The following is a 15,812-nucleotide window of genomic DNA, read 5'->3' on the forward strand; positions in this document are numbered from 1 at the left end:
CTGGGAGAGAGGTGTGAGGGACTAACTTAAAAGGGTGCAAAGGATCTTTCTGAGATGATGCAGATGTTCTGTTTGATTGGGATGGAGGTTACACAGGGGAATTTAACATCTAACTCTACACTTATAATTTACATATAAGTATCCATTCTAACTCAATATTAACTTGATTTAGGAAAAAAAACCAAGCATGGGGAAAGTGGAGAGAAGGCATTTACATTTTTTTTTTTTAACTAAGCAGGTGAGGATGGTGACTACTATCTTGACTTTCCAGTGTTCTTGAACTATTTCCTCATAGTAAAATGGAGGTTATATAGGACCTACCTTCTAGAAATATTGTACATAGTAAACGAAAATACATGTAGAATACCTAGGATGTATTTCTGTGCTCAATAAGTGTCACCATTATTACTACTACTAATAACCCCCCATAAGACAGATATAAGCTTAGTGAAAAAGTGTTTTCATAACTACATCTAACATTAATTTGAAACTACAGATGATTTATAGTAACTACTTTAGTTGAAATCTCAAAATAACATGATAAAAATATCATTAAATACAAGCACACATAGGTCCCCCTCAAGCAGTAAATTACTATTTCAGCTATCCACTGCTACATTTCAAACCAGCACAAAGCTTAGTCAATGAGAGCAACAATCGCACTGTTCACTTGCTAGTGTTTCTATAGCCAAGACTCACTGGTTCTGAGTCTCACTTGGGTCATTCTTCTGGGCTCCTTGGGCTGGGCAGCTGGAGGGGTACCTCTGGCATGTTACTTGAGGCTCCCAAGAACATAAAAGCTGAGGCTGTTACCTTCTTTAGGCTGAAAGCCTGGAACTAACACATAGTCTTCTCTACTGTGTTCTACAGGCTCAGGGCAGAAACATCAAGGCCCTTCGCTATACGAGGTATTAGGAGGAAATCAAAAAACAGACTGGGTTTCAAACAGCAGGGAAGACTGCAGAATCACTTGTGGTTATAAACAGACTAGAACTTATTGCTGTAAGGGCTAGAAAAACAATGGATTATAAAAAGATTTCTTTTTTAACAATGTGTTCCTCATATGGTGATTACTTGCTTTACAATTATATGTACCCACTTTAGGATAAAAAATGTAATTCTGTCAGTGGTAAGACTGAGGGCAAGGAGTAATTATGTATATATGAAGATCACTAAGGAAGTGTGTTCTTAAGAGAGCATAGCTATTGGAGCATTATAATCTTAACAGGATGTTTATCACGACCATAATGTTAACACCCACCCTGTGGCCAGCACATGGTCAGATGAGGGCACCTGGTGCAGACAACCCCATCTTCAACATTTCACACAAGGCACTGTTTTAGAGTCTGCAAAGCATTTTCACATAATTATCTCACTTGATCCTATGAATTAAGCAGGGTTGACATCATCTTGCTCTTTCTCACACTCGTTTCCCAATTTTAGATGCTGGTAGAGAAAAAAATGAGGGGAAAAAATTAAGGTGCAATTATTATGACAAAGACATGGCAGAATAACTAAGTAAAGGTGGCTCATAAAATTATTACTCACTCATTCAAACATGTATTGTGTATCTACTACTGCCAAGCACTAAGTTACCAAAAAATATTCCATTGAGGAAAGTAAGAAACAAGTTTATGTATTTTTTAACATGAATGAGTTATATAAGTGAAGAATTTTATTAATTGTCAGGAATATTAATCTAAAAAAGAGTGCTGCCTAACAAGCCCAGAAAACTAGATGTTTTAATATTTTAAACATGTTTTAAATAGAATATTAATACTATATGATGACTTAGAGGTAAAGCCAGCTATAAGACAAGGGAATAGATGATGACAAAGAATGAGTTTTCCTAGATTTGGGCCAAAACTGGGGAGGTAGGCTAGAAGTGGTATTGAGGGTAGGAAATAGAGAAAAGCAGAAAGAAAATCTCAAAACACAATCTTTAACATATTAAAAGAGCATGAAATTTAACATTCTCAAACTGCTAATAACAAAATAGGAGATTTTTAAAAAGTATATTCACCAGACAGCATGAATGGTCAAAATATTCAAATTTATGAAGATAATTTCTTCAAAAGTCCTTAAAAATCTGCACTGACCTTACCTCCCAACACCAGTTAACTTCTCACTACACATGTGCAGTCCAATTCTAGCCTGGAGCCACACCTGGACAGTTAGCACATGAAATGTAGCTAGTCCTGAGATGTGTCACTGTGTAAAATATGGAAGAGACTGAGGATTTAATATGAAGATATGTAAAAGTATCAATTACATGTTGAAATGACAGGATTTTGGACATCTTGGGCTAAGTTAAATATATTAAATTAGTTTCACCTGTTTATGTCAATGTGGGCACTAGAAAACCTAGTAACATGTGGCTTACATTCTATTTCTATTGGAAAATGGCGCTCTATGCCACAGGCTTAAAGAAACAGGAACATCCTATTTGTATAAACTCAGATGTTATGTTAGCTAAAAGTCATAAATTTAGCTCTAGAATGACTTCCACAGAGGTCTAAAAAATTGAAGGTCGTCTCATTTTGTGTACAGTGGCAATTTTTTTTTTAGGATACTGCACATCCAGAAACTTGGCTAGATTAAGGAAGCAGTTTATTACTATAAATGTATTCACACATCTGTGCAATACAATTATGCAGAACTAAAGATCTAGAGATGGAGCTGAAAGAGGAATGATGAAAACATCCTGCTGCTAGACAGGGCCCCTCAGACACCCTGCCTGGCTGAATGGACTGTGTGTGTGTGTGCGCGCACTTGTGCAAGTGCACTCCACCACCCACCTGGGTCCTGCAACCTCATTTCTCTCTGAGGTGACAGGGAAACAACCTGCAGTGAGAGGATGCTGCATCATACCCTTGGGTGATATGAGGATCCAGGACCAGCAAACCCCCCAAACCATAGCTGGAGGCAGCCTTGTTTCTAGAACCACAGGAACTGAGCAGGCCATTGCTAAGGCCTTGCTGGAGAGAAAGCAAGGTAGGTGTGGGGATCTGACAGTCGCCTAAGTCAATCTGTTCCATCCCCTAAACCTGGTCCTGTTCTATTTTAGCCAATGGCAACATTTCCCTCTTGCACTAGAAATCAGAAGGTTATCCTTAACAGCTCCCATATCACAAAGGCTTCTTGCCCATTCTAATGAAATCTCAAATGTGTGTCCCTCCCAACCATAGAAGTCTACAACATCTTAGTTGGTCTTCCCATTTCCACTCTCTTCTCACTTCCCAGAGCACAGGAGGCATCTTTTGGAGGATGTAAGGCAGGATCAGAAACTACAGATCAGGAGCCAAATTTGGCCCTGAGCCTGTTGCGTTTTTATACAGTCTATGAGCCAACTATGTCCTCCCACCCTGCCAGCCCCTTTCTTCATCTTTAAATGGTTGGGTTAAAAAAAAAAAAAAAATCAATGGTATTTCATAACGTGAAGAAAATCAGATGAAAGTTCCAACATTACATCAATGCATAAAGTTTACTGGCACTCAGCTACAGTCACTTAATGCACTGTCTATGACTGCTTTCATGCTACAAAGGCAAAGGTGAGTAATTACAGCAGAGGCCACTTGTCCAGCAAAGCTTGAAATATTTACTTTTGGGCACTTTGCAGAAAAAGTCTGCCAATTGCGGGTATAGATCATTATCTTATTTGTTGCTTAAAATCCTTCAGTGACTTCTCACTGTTTCTAGAAAAAAGTATGAAAATTTAAATAGAGCCTATAAAGTTATTATTCACAGACAGGTGGCACACAGTTAAGCCCAGACTTCCTTACCAATCCTTGCCCCCGTCTGCAATTCACTGGTGGAGCCAAAAATACCTTTTCTTTGGAGACAATCCCCCACCTCCATTCCCATCCACAGGTATGTTAGCTATCCCTCTCTCAAGCACTTACCCCAACTGCATATCAATAATTTTTGTAGTAACCAGCTAAAGTGTGCCAACTCTTAAGCCAGGCTCAGCACTACCTGTAATCCTAGCTACTCAGGAAGCTTAGACATAAGGATCACAAGTTCAAGGCCAGCTTGAAGTAAATTAGGCATGGTGGTTCAAGCCCGTAATTTTAATGACTCAGGAGGCTGAGGCAGGAGGATCAGAAGCTCTGAGGCCACCCTCAGCAACTTAGGGAGATCCTATAATTTTATATATAAAAGGAGGGGTTAGTACTATAGCTCAGTGGTAAAGCACCCCTCAGTCCAAACCCAGTTGCACTAAAAAAAAAAAAAAAAAAAAAAAAAAAGTCCAGTTCTAGAGTGACTGCTGGTTTCAGATAGTGGTTTTGTCACTTAGTAAACTTTTCACCCTGGGTAAGTCACTTAACTTTTTTGTACCCCCCGTTTCCTTTTCTGCAAAATAAGCACAGTAACTGCACCTACCTCAAAGTTTAAGGGCTATTAAGAAAGTTAATTAGTACATGGATGGCACTTTAGATAGTGCTCCATATTAATCGATGGCTTAAAAAAAAAAAAAAAACAATTACTGTTAGTATCATCATAATCACTGTTTCCTGTGGGGCCCCCCTCACTAGATTGAAGAAGCTCCATGAGGCAAGGATCATCACTGACCTAGTCTTAGAGACTAAGTCCTTACTGTGTACTTGGTACATGGTACAGACTTAATTTATGCAAGCATTTAACTCACACATATTTGAATGACATTTAACACTTTCTTAACATACACATTCTTCAACCAATAGTTCTGGTGATTCAATCTTTTGGGGGAACTGAAATAGTTTTGAATAGTTGATAAAAGCCCTGAACTCTTCTTCAGAAAATAATTTCAAGGATTGCTCAGCAGATCCAAGGGAAGAGCCTTCACTCTAGGTTGGCAAATGACACCCAGCACTGAGAAGAATGTTCTACATGTGGTTCAGTATGGCTGAACTGATTCACAATGAAAATACAACCTGCTAAATCCCTGGAATATCAGGCCAGGTCTCTCAACTTGGATGCACACTGAAACTTTTGTGTGTGTGAAATGTAAACACAAGAATTTACGGTTGCATCTTGAATTTTGTGGGCTGTCTTTCTCCAGAAGAAAATGTAAGGATACTCTGGTCCAAAATCTCTGCACAGTTTTTATATTCAGGGCCAGGTATTCCTGCCCCTGTTGTATGTAGGGTCACATGAGCCAGGGCGTAAGTTCCCTTCATCACACTCGGGTGTTTCCCAGCAAAGAAATGGAAATTCCACTTCTACTCACACTATGAAGGCTGCCATCCCAGGTGAACCTTTGCCATTTGTTTATTTCAGTCACTCATACGAATCATAACTGACAAAGAGAACCTGAATTTCAAAATATTCTTTTAAAAATATTAAATGTAATTTAGATTTTAAAACCAGATACATACATACATGCAAGACATAAAAGCCTGAAAAAAGCATTTTCATTATATAAAATTCATGTAGGACAGTACTGTATAATACTTAGTGAATGTAAAACCTCTTGTAACTGCTTTAGAAGTGACCTTACTTTTTTAAAAAATATTTTTTAGTTGTTGATGTACTTTTATTTATATTTATTTACTTATATGTGGTGCTAAGGATCGAACCAGGTGCCTCACACATGGTATGCAAGTTCTCTGCCATTGAACCACAACCCCAGCAGTTTTTGTATTCTTAAGTAATCGTGCTTTATCAGAGCTGTTTAAAAAAAAAAAATTGGGGGGGGGGGTGCTGGAGATTGAACCCAGAGGTGCTTAACCAGAGAGCCACACCCCCAGCCCTTTTTGTATTCTATTTAGAGACCAGGTCTAACTGAGTTGTTTAGGGACTCCCGAAGTTGATGAGGCTGGCTTTGAACTTGTGATCCTCCTACCTCAGCCTCCCCAACCACTGGGGCATGCACCAAAATGCCTGGCTTCAGAACTGTCTTTAAGGTTACTCTAGAATATTTTCTTTTTGGATAATAATCAAGAAGCTACTAAAAAAAATGGTGCCAAGTATCACAACAATATCCAAACAGAACTTTGCTGTTTTCTTTTATCTTTCCCCCCCTTTTTAGTGAAGTGTGCTGGATATCTCTACAATTTTGTTCAGAACCTGGAAATGCTGCTGCTGCTACTGATGTATAACACACTGCTATTATTGGTCCTTTAATATAGATATAAAATTTGAATTTTTTATACTCCAGCTGTGCTGTCAACTTTGGAAAAAGTATCTCAGCTTACTGTATTTAGTTGGAATCGTCAGCTTACTGTATTTAGTTGGCACCGTATAGAAATTAATAGTCATACTGGTTTAGAAATGTTAAACTTAATTTTTTTCTGTTTGTGCAGGGATAACACACAAACAGAAAGGCAAGGTCTTATCGACATGGGTTTGATTACAGAAAATAAAAAAATATTCTCTAAATAATGAAAAAAACCTATCAACTGTAAAGACCAGTATTTGCATCTCATGTTCACAAATAATTTATTATTCCATCCTGTAGTTAACATTCAGCTCTTCATCTTACAAAAAAAGCAGAATTACATATCTGTAAAAGTATCATTTTGTTTCAAAGAGCCTGGAGGAGTCTTTCTGTAAACAAGCACAACAAAAAAGAGAAATGTTGGCAGGAGACCCAACCATAACAGTTAAAGACAAAAACAAAGTATGCACATGCAGGAGTTAATTTCATCAATCCCCTTAAATCACCCTTCTCTTACTTTTCTGCAGGGCAAAGCAGGGCAAAATACAAAGGTTTCTAGAGCTTCCAGTCTAAAACCAATTTATGTTTAAAATTACAATGTCCTACAGGGAACTCTTATTATAAGCCAATATACATTTAAGAATATTAAAATAGTACTCTAGGACCTTCATGTTTGAGATATTTATGATAAAATTACCCAGCAATTTACTGCCAGTTAGCAGTTTGAGATATTCTATGAGGCAAGGCACAGTGGCACATGCCTGTAATCTCAGGATTAGGCAGGAGAATTCTAAAGTAGATGCCAGTCTAGGCAACTCAGCAAGACTCTGCCTTTAAAACAAAACAAAACATGACATTCTCTGAGAATACTAGATCAACTGTTCAGATTTAATTTGGTACTTCATAAATAAACTAGAACTAAGAATAACTGTTCTTTCAAGTGTGATCACTAAAGATTTCATAATGCTTTCACTTGCACAATCATGTCCAAGTTCAGTTCTGACTTATTAAATAAATACAATTCACTCACAGACAATATTAAAGCTATTCACTTGTTATTTTGGACCTCAAACTAAGAAAACCAGTGTGCATTTCATAACAAAAAATTTTACACTATTAGATTATAGGACCTGGAATGATACCATCTTGTCAATTTTATTAAATCTTTGAAGCCACACTATTACTGGTTCCAAAGACAACTCAAACTAAAAGTGAACCACAACCAGAAGCCATGTTAACAGGCACACAGATATCCTAATTTTCCCAACCATTTTTGTAACACATTGCTTACTACCCAATAAACAGTTTCCCAATGTCCCAGCAAAGCCCTGCGTAATGCATCTCCTGACTACCTTTCCAATTTCATTTCCTACTCCCACCTCATTATGTTCTTGCCACCCCTGTACTTCCTTTCACTCTCAATCATGCCAAGTTCTTTCCTGCCTCACCAGCCTGGGCTCTTACAAGAGCCAATCCCAGCAGACTCCTCTAAGATAGAGTTATCCACATCCCTTTCAACGCACTTAGGATGCAGCTGCAATCAATTAACTTAGTACAACAGTAATAGTAAGATCTTGGAATAACACAATTCTCAAAAGGGTGGTCTGTGAACGCCCAGAGGTCCAAACTGAGATATCTATCTGCTTTTATATTATGTTCATAGTTGTACTAGCAGTGCAAATGCAATGGTGGTAAAACTGCTAGAGTGGTACCCTTTAGCATGAACTAAGACAGTGGCTACAACTAAATGGTAAATCATTTTATTCTTCACTACTACATAGAGAAGGGGGGGAAAGTCCATTTTCACTTAAAAATGCCCTTTAGAATGCAGTAAAAATAATTTAAGTTAATTGAATCTTGATCCTTAGGTGTGTGTCTTTGTAATATTCTGCTTGACAAAACGGGATGTACAAATAAAGTACCTCTGCTACATACTGAAGTATAAGAGTTATGACCAACAAAAAGCACTTGGGCAATTGCTTGAGAAGTGGTCTGCACTAGCCACTTTTATCAGGGCATACTTATTATTTTTTTTTTACTTCCAAGAACGACAAAAACTATATATCAAATTAGCAGATATTTTTCTGAGAATTAAATGAAGTTGTAAATTGAAGGAAAATTCAAATCTCAAGGGGATAATAAGAATTTTTGAAAGTTTTTAACAATATCCCAATACTTTTTGAGATTGGTGGCAATACTAGCAAATGTAATTTTAAAATATATGTATACAAAAATTAACCAACTGGGGCTAGGGTTCTATGGTAGAGCACTTGCCTACCATGTGTGATGCACTGGGTTTGATCATCAGCATGACACAAATAAAGATACTGTGTCCATCTATAACTAAAAAAAAGTTATTTAAAAAAGAGGAGAAAAAATTTTAAAAATAAAATTAACCAACAGGGGATAAAGATCTATGTAATAGTGAACAAGTGCCAACTAAAGCATGATGTTACAAAATCAAACAAGGATAGAAGATTCATTCAAAGTGTAAAGCAGTGCAATGGAGTTTAATATAACAGAGCATGACAAATTCATCCATATGAATTCAGACTGTACACAACAACTAACCTTCAATAGACTCTCATGTATGAAGTTTTGGTGAATATCAAAGAATATCTACAGTTATCTGAAAAAGCTAATGCTTGTCCCTTTTCCAACTACACATGATGTGCAAGGCTGGATTTTCATCTTATAAATCATTAAAATAACATTGTAATGCAATAGTGAGGAGTAGATATGAGAATTCACTGTTTTTTAAAGCCAGTCATTAAAAGATTCTTTCAAAACCATAAAACACCTTATCAAAATCCCAGTTGCTTTTCTGGCACATATGACAAGTTGGTCTTAAAATGCATGTGGAAATGAATGGGACTCAGAATAGCCAAAACCTGGGGGGGGGGGGGGGATTTCCATGTCCCTATTTCAAAACTGACTATGGTACTAAGTACTTGTGTGGTTCTGATATAAGGCCAAACATAAGAGATCAATGGAATGGGAGATTCCTTAAATAAGAGCTTAAATTTATGGGTCACTTGATTTTCCACAAGGGAATGAAATACAGACACATACTACAAAATGGATGAAACTAGAAAATACAACAAATGTGAAAGACACAAGTCACAAAAGGCCACATATATGATTACATTTCTATGAAATGTTCAGAATAAGCAAACCTATAGAAACAAAGTGTATCAGTGGTTGCCAGGAGTTGAGGGGAGGAAAACAGGGGGGAGTGACTGCTAACTAGTGGGGTGATAAAGGTTATATATGGAAAGGTGCAACAAACATTAATATTAAAATAACATTCGGCACTGGAAAAGTCATAACGGCAAATGTGAGCTCTGATTATTCCTTGTACAGAATAACAAATGAGACTAAAAAAAAAAAAACCAAAGTAATTACAAACCTCAATAAGAATTGGCCACTACAGGACCACCCCAACCCACAAGCACCCATCTGAATGTTATTAAGCAGCAGTATATATCGTTTCACACAATGGTAGATTTTATACATGAAAAATGTTTTTACCTTTCAATTTTTTTCCATAGACTATGTCAGAAAAAGACAAGATAATTAAAAATAGTCCAAAAACAATCTGTGTTTTACTACAAACAAAATATCTAATGACATCTTTCTCTGTGAAATATGCAAATTCTACCTGAAACATTCCCACACAGTGATAATGTGAGCAGTTTTGATGAATTGCCTTTTGTCAAACCACACAGTTGTTTCACTTTCTTATAATCTTTCACATTCCTGTGATCCCATCCTCCCAATTAACCACATAAGAGGCTTATACATGACAAATAAGCTTTTAATTAGGGTCTAATGGTAAACCAGATTACCAAAGCTCTCTGTGTAAGATTCCAATACAAGATGTACCAGATTGAAAATAGTTTGCCTGATGATACAATTTTAACTTAATTTAGTTACCTCAGATTATGAGACTGCTCAGCTGTATTAGAAACAATGGACTATGAAGGAGCTGGCACATGTGGTCACCACCAAAACACCATAAAGCACTTCCCTGAAAGCCAGACTGAATTATAGGCGACATGTCCTTAAATGTTTTAGCATTGTAAATAACAGGAAAATTACTTCAATAGAAAAAAAGTTACCCAAGAATTATATTTTCTGTATTATCAATGTTGTCAAAAATACACACAAAACTTAAAGTCAAGCAGTAAAACAATCATGGCATTTCAGTTTTAACTTAAGAAGGACTTTTAAAATAGTTTGTGGTATGACCAAGTTACAATGATAACTATTCAAATCAAGAAAATTTAATCAAGAGAACATTGTAAGGAAGGTGTGAGATGAGCCTATTACTGTGCTTTCTTGACAGTCAACACAACAGCTTAGCATCACAACCTAGAAACACATATACTAAAATTTCTCCACTGTGGTACCATTTGTAAGCTCCAAGAAGTCTTAATACAAAAACTCCCAAGAGTGGCTAGTACATGGAATCATGCTAACAAAAGACCAACCTTACCTCCCCCCAAAAGGAACCCACAAACTATAAAATATCCTGGTTCATAACAAAGGTAAACAACTTTATAATCAAATGCATGACTGGAAATAACTTAATCCTCCAAAATATCTTTTAATCACTACATTTGAAAATAAATATGGAGAAAACTAAGTAGGTTGTACAATGTGACTTATCAAGGACAGAGAAAAAAGGGCGTAAAAGTTATTGTGTATGCCACTGCAGGTTAAGTTAGCACAGCATTTAACAAAGAGCAGTTTAAATATTTATGAAGAAAAGCCTTAGGGGTAGCAGGTCACACCTGGTTTTTAGGAGGATGCTGACTAAAAGGAAGATACAACAATGAATTTCTATTGGAAATTAGGAAATTCTTTAGCAAAAGAGTGACAAAACACTTAGACTTTGCTCATTAAAAATTGCAATCATGAATCATATCCCCGCTAAGGCCCTCCTCCAGTTTGGGATATGAACCCAGGGCCATCTGCATGCTAGGCAAGCCCTGTACCCTCGATCCACATCCCCAGCCTTTTTATGTTGAGGAAAGGTCTAGCCAAGTCGGCTCTCTAGGACTTCTGCATCAGCTTCCTGAGTCACTGGGATTACAGGAATGCACTACCACACTTCACATAATTTAAAAAGTCAGGATCTTTAGGACATACAGGAGCTACTTATCTTCCATTAGTTGCTACTATCTGATGAGAGCAAGTTCTCTCAAGAGTCAGCCCATTTCATGATCCCACTCTACAAAACGCAGGGGAAGAAATTCAGAGAAAAGAGCAACAGCATGGTAACTCAGGCTGCCAAGAGGGCTGGATCCAGGGTTCCACACGGGTCCTGGGGAAGTAGCCTGTCAGTGACTTTAAAAGCCTCAATTGGATGCACGGTCAAGGCTACAGCTGTTCGGCTTCCCCATAATACACCTGCGATCTGGCACCGCACAACACAAGGACTGCCCCTAGGACTCCTGGCGCGCTCAGCCTTTGATCCCCCGCCACACTTCCCCCAGCAATTTAGGGCGACGGTGAAAGGATGAGTAAGCACGCTGGAGCTGATCTCGGTCAAAGAGCACAGACCCTGGCACCCGCGGTGGAAAGTGGGAGTGAGGAAGCGAAGCGAGCGGGGAGTCTGTCCAGCTGCCACAGGCAGTTACAGACGTCCCTGTGGCACTTATTGGCACCTCGTTCCGCAATCGCTCGGGACTCAGCCCCTTGCCCTCGCCAGCCCTGCCCCTGTGGTCAGGTGCACAGCCGAGTCACTTCCTAGGATCGGCACCGAAAGACGAGCCCAACTTCCCCGGCTGCTGGCGGTCGAACCCGCTACTCCCCGGGAGCACGGTCGGGCCTCCACTCCGCGCACTCAGAGCGGACACCGGGAGCTCGCCCGGCCCTGCGCGGCAAAAGGCCACCGGCCGGGACCACTTTCCGACATCTGTCAAACGCTCCGGAACCGAAGAGGACAAAGACCTGTGAATTACCGAGCAGCCTGACAAGTATCTGACCTTATTTCTTCCCTAAGAAAAATAGGGCAGCGCGGGATCCGGGCGCCTTTCCTCGCCCTCCCGCCTGGGCAGTCACCCAGGGGGCTCCGCACGGGTCCCGCGTGGGGAGCCGGCCCTGGGCACCCGGCCCGCAGGACACCCGGGTTCCCGGGAAAGGCCGAACCGGCCGCGGACAGAGGCACCCCGGTGCCGTCTCCTTTGTTAAGACCCCACCGACTCGCGGCCGGGGAGGGGCGAGGGAAGGCTGCACGGCCGCCAGAGCAAGCGGCCAGGCGGGGACAGGTGCGGCGGCGCTCCGGGAGCGCGGCGGCGGCTCCGAGGCGTCCCGCGCCTCCGCCGCCGCCCCCGCAGCCCTCGCAGCCCTCGCCCCGGCGGCCGCCGCCCGGGCTGCCGCCACCTCCGCTCAAAATGGTGGTTACGAAACGCGCGGCGCCCGCCCGCCACATGGCCGCGCCGGCCCCAAACTTCGCAGGCCGGGCCGCGTCCTGGCGCCCAGGCAAGGCCGTGGCGCCGGCGCCGACCCTGGCCCTGACCGTGGCCCCGGCCCGGCGGCGCAAGGAGGCCGCGAGGCGCCCACCACTCACCCACAGACCGGTAGCCCAGGATCGCGATCTTCCGGGACTTGGACTGCGGCATCTTGGCGGCCTCCTCAGCCCCGGCCCAACCACATCAACCTCGACGATGGCGGCTCCTGCTGCTGCGATCGGCGGCGGCAGCGCCAGAGGAGAGCGGCATACAGAGCTGGGGCGGCGGCGGGCGCGGCTGCCTCCTGCTCTCTTGCTCGCGCCCAACCGCCCGGAACCGACCGCGCGACGGTGCCCCTCCCCCCCAACACGCCCACGTGACCCCGCGCGGCGGTCCGCTCTCGGCCCGCGTCAACGCCGCGCCCCTCCCGCCGCCGCGGCCGCCGTCTCCGCCCGCCGAAACGCTCGGGGGGTGCGTCGGAGCGACGTTTTACTTTAAAGGGAAAAAAAGGGAACGCAGAGATGCCCCGGCAAAGTCACGACTAAAAGTCGCTGCGTCACGACCCTCCCACCTTCTTCCGCCGCTTTTTAATTACGCCAGTTCTCCCCGAGCGGTGATTGGACAGCTCCTGTCTGCCCGCGCGATGACGCGACGGAAACTCCGTTTCCCATTGGGGGCAGCCAGAAGGCGGAGTAGGGGGCGGGGCTGCTTGCCTTGGAGTTAAAAATACACCCAGGCTGCGAAAGCACTGCTGGGCTTTTGCGCGGTTTGACGGCTTCGAGCTACCACTGGGTGGGGGCGGGCGGCTGAGGGGAGGGGGAAAGAGAAGGTATCTTTCCGGTGATTGGCTGAAGTGGGGAGCGGGGGCGGGGCAAGCGGCGGGAAATGTGGTAATTGGCGAAAGGCTAAGCGATGGGCGGACTCGCGCCCGCTGAACCCTGAATCGGCGTGGGGTGCGTGGCGATTGCGGGCTGGCTGTGGGTTGGCTGGCGCCGCCCTGGTTTTTGTGTATTTGACTCTTTTCTCTGACTACCGTCTTGCTGTATCAGCGTTAGTCAGTCTGGGCTTCATGTAGGTGGTGACTAACCGTCATCCGTGGCTGAAGGACTGGGGGAAGAATGGAGTCTGCGATCATTGAAAATGTCTGGAATTTCATTAAATCGCCGCGAGCCGCCCAGGGAACGCCTGAGGCCCGCGCGGCGCGGCGCACCTCCTAATAGAGCGGGCACACGCCACGGCCGTCGCCCGGGGCGGCGCGGGTGCGGGGCGTGTCGGCGACCGCAGGCGCCGGTGGACCCTGCCCCGGGGAAGTGGTGAGGGGGCGGGGCGCGGGAAGGAAGCCCACCCGGCCCGGGGTCGGGGAAGGGGAGTCGGAAGCCAGCCCCGAGGCACGCGGATGCCGTGGAGAGACAGGACGTCTACTTGTCCTTCACGGTGGACTTTCTTGACCTTGGTGGTTGCTAAACGGGCCACCTACCGCGCCCACGACTACCCTCGTCCTCGGCCCTTTTGACCGCGTGTTCGTGTCGTCCCCCGCCCCCACTAGCGGTCACGGCCCCGTGCCCTTTCCCAGTGGCCCAGGGGGATGGGTGGCAGGCCTCGAATTGGTGGGTCTGAAGATTTAGAGCCCACTGCTCTGTCGATAGCCTTGTGGGACCCAAACAGTCCGAGGAAGACTCCCTCCACCGCCCTACCCAGGCCCTTCTGGGAGAGCCGTTGTGGACATTTGCCTCCTCAGAGGTCCACAGATTGCGGTCCTAGGCAACCAGGGGGAAGCGACAAATATCTTTGAAGTTGTGCCTTTTAATGAAATTTGGCATTCTGCTGTTTAATTTGTGTACATGTTTTCATTATGGGGTGTGGGGGTGTGTGCTGGGAATCGAACCCAGGGCCTTGCGCTGTACCACGGAGCTACATCTCCAGGACCATTCAAATATATTAAAGCATCAGGTCTTAAGATGGACTCTCCAGAAAAACGTAGCATGTTTATCCAATGGATTTAGATGTCCTTTCCAAACTATGTTTTTGTTTTGTTTTGTTTTGATACTGAGGATTGAACTCAGGGTCACTCGACCACTGAGCCACATCCCCAGCCCTTTTTTTGTATTTCTTTAGAGACAAGGTCTCACTGAGTTGCTTAGTGCCTCCATGTTGCTGGGGCTGGATTTGAACTCGTGATCCTCTTGCCTCAGTCTCTGGAGACATATGCCACCATGACTTCCCAAATTATTTTTGAATTTATGGCACCACATTCCTTAGTGGATTGTAAAATCAGTTTAATTGGTGTTACCTTAAAAAAAAAAAAGGAAAGGACACACTATGTATTGTAAGGGTTAGTATGTATTATGTATATGTACTTTTTTATAGATACATACATGGCATATCTATGTAAAATATGGTACTGGGATCCATTATAAATTATAAAATATATATTTTACTTTGAATTGCCTCAAAGTTTGAAAGCACTGTCCAAGCCTGGAAATATTAATATTTTCTAGATTGAGAAGCACAATTGTAAAGGACAAATTCACTCAAGAAGTTTTCCAGTTATTGTAAAGCCCTTTTATGTCAGACCCAAGAATTTAGAAGATACCTTTATTCCAGAGTGGAGAGAATTTGGTATAAGAAATGTTTCGGGGGCGCTAAGACTGTGGCTCAGCAGTAGAACACTTGCCTAGCACTTGTGAGATGCTGGGTTCCATCCTCAGCACCACATTAAAAAAAATAAATAAACAATAAAAATAAAGGTATTGTGTCCAACTACAAGTAAAAAAAATATTTTAAAAAAGAAATAACTCAGATTACCAAAAATAATAGGAATCAATGATCCAGGAGACCTGACTACAGCCACACAGGAACTTGATTGGTTGAAAGGGACTGTTTTTATATCTAAAGTGCCTCTGCTAATTGAAATATAGCCTTAACTAGCCGGAAGTTCTGTCCCCGGTCAACTTCTCTGCAGGTTCTGCTGTCCTGTGGTCTCCACTTGATGTCTTCTCTTCGTGTGTTCTTCCACTTTGTTCCTTTTTTCTATGAGCTAAGAACTTGAGCTCTCCCATTTAAATTCCCAGAGAGAGGACATAATTGCTTCAATTAATTATCATCATCCCTTGAGTGAGAAGCTCATGTTAAACATGTGGTTGGCCGGTAGTCTCTCCTGGCCTACACCTCTGATATTGGTGTCTATGGAAGTTATTTGAAATTTAACCTGTCTG

General features: G+C 42.7%; 1 protein-coding gene across 3 annotated transcripts in view; it reads right to left on the reverse strand.

The window, feature by feature from the left end:
- Positions 1–13,162, reverse strand: part of RHEB (Ras homolog, mTORC1 binding) — a 46,577-nt gene extending 33,415 nt beyond the window's left edge. For 2 of the 3 annotated variants that reach the window (XM_081282960.1, XM_081282959.1), the window contains exon 1: positions 12,717–13,162. In XM_081282960.1, coding sequence (XP_081139086.1) covers positions 12,717–12,768 — 52 coding nt within the window. In that variant the 5' untranslated portion in view covers positions 12,769–13,162. Of the gene's footprint in view, positions 1–1,261; positions 1,447–12,716 lie in introns of all 3 variants that reach the window. The other variant, XM_081282961.1, reaches the window with a different exon arrangement.
- Between the last annotated feature and the right edge of the window lie 2,650 nt (positions 13,163–15,812).

Source organism: Spermophilus citellus (genome assembly GCF_964194105.1).
Source record: "Spermophilus citellus genome assembly, chromosome: 3".
NCBI lineage: Eukaryota > Metazoa > Chordata > Mammalia > Rodentia > Sciuridae > Spermophilus > Spermophilus citellus.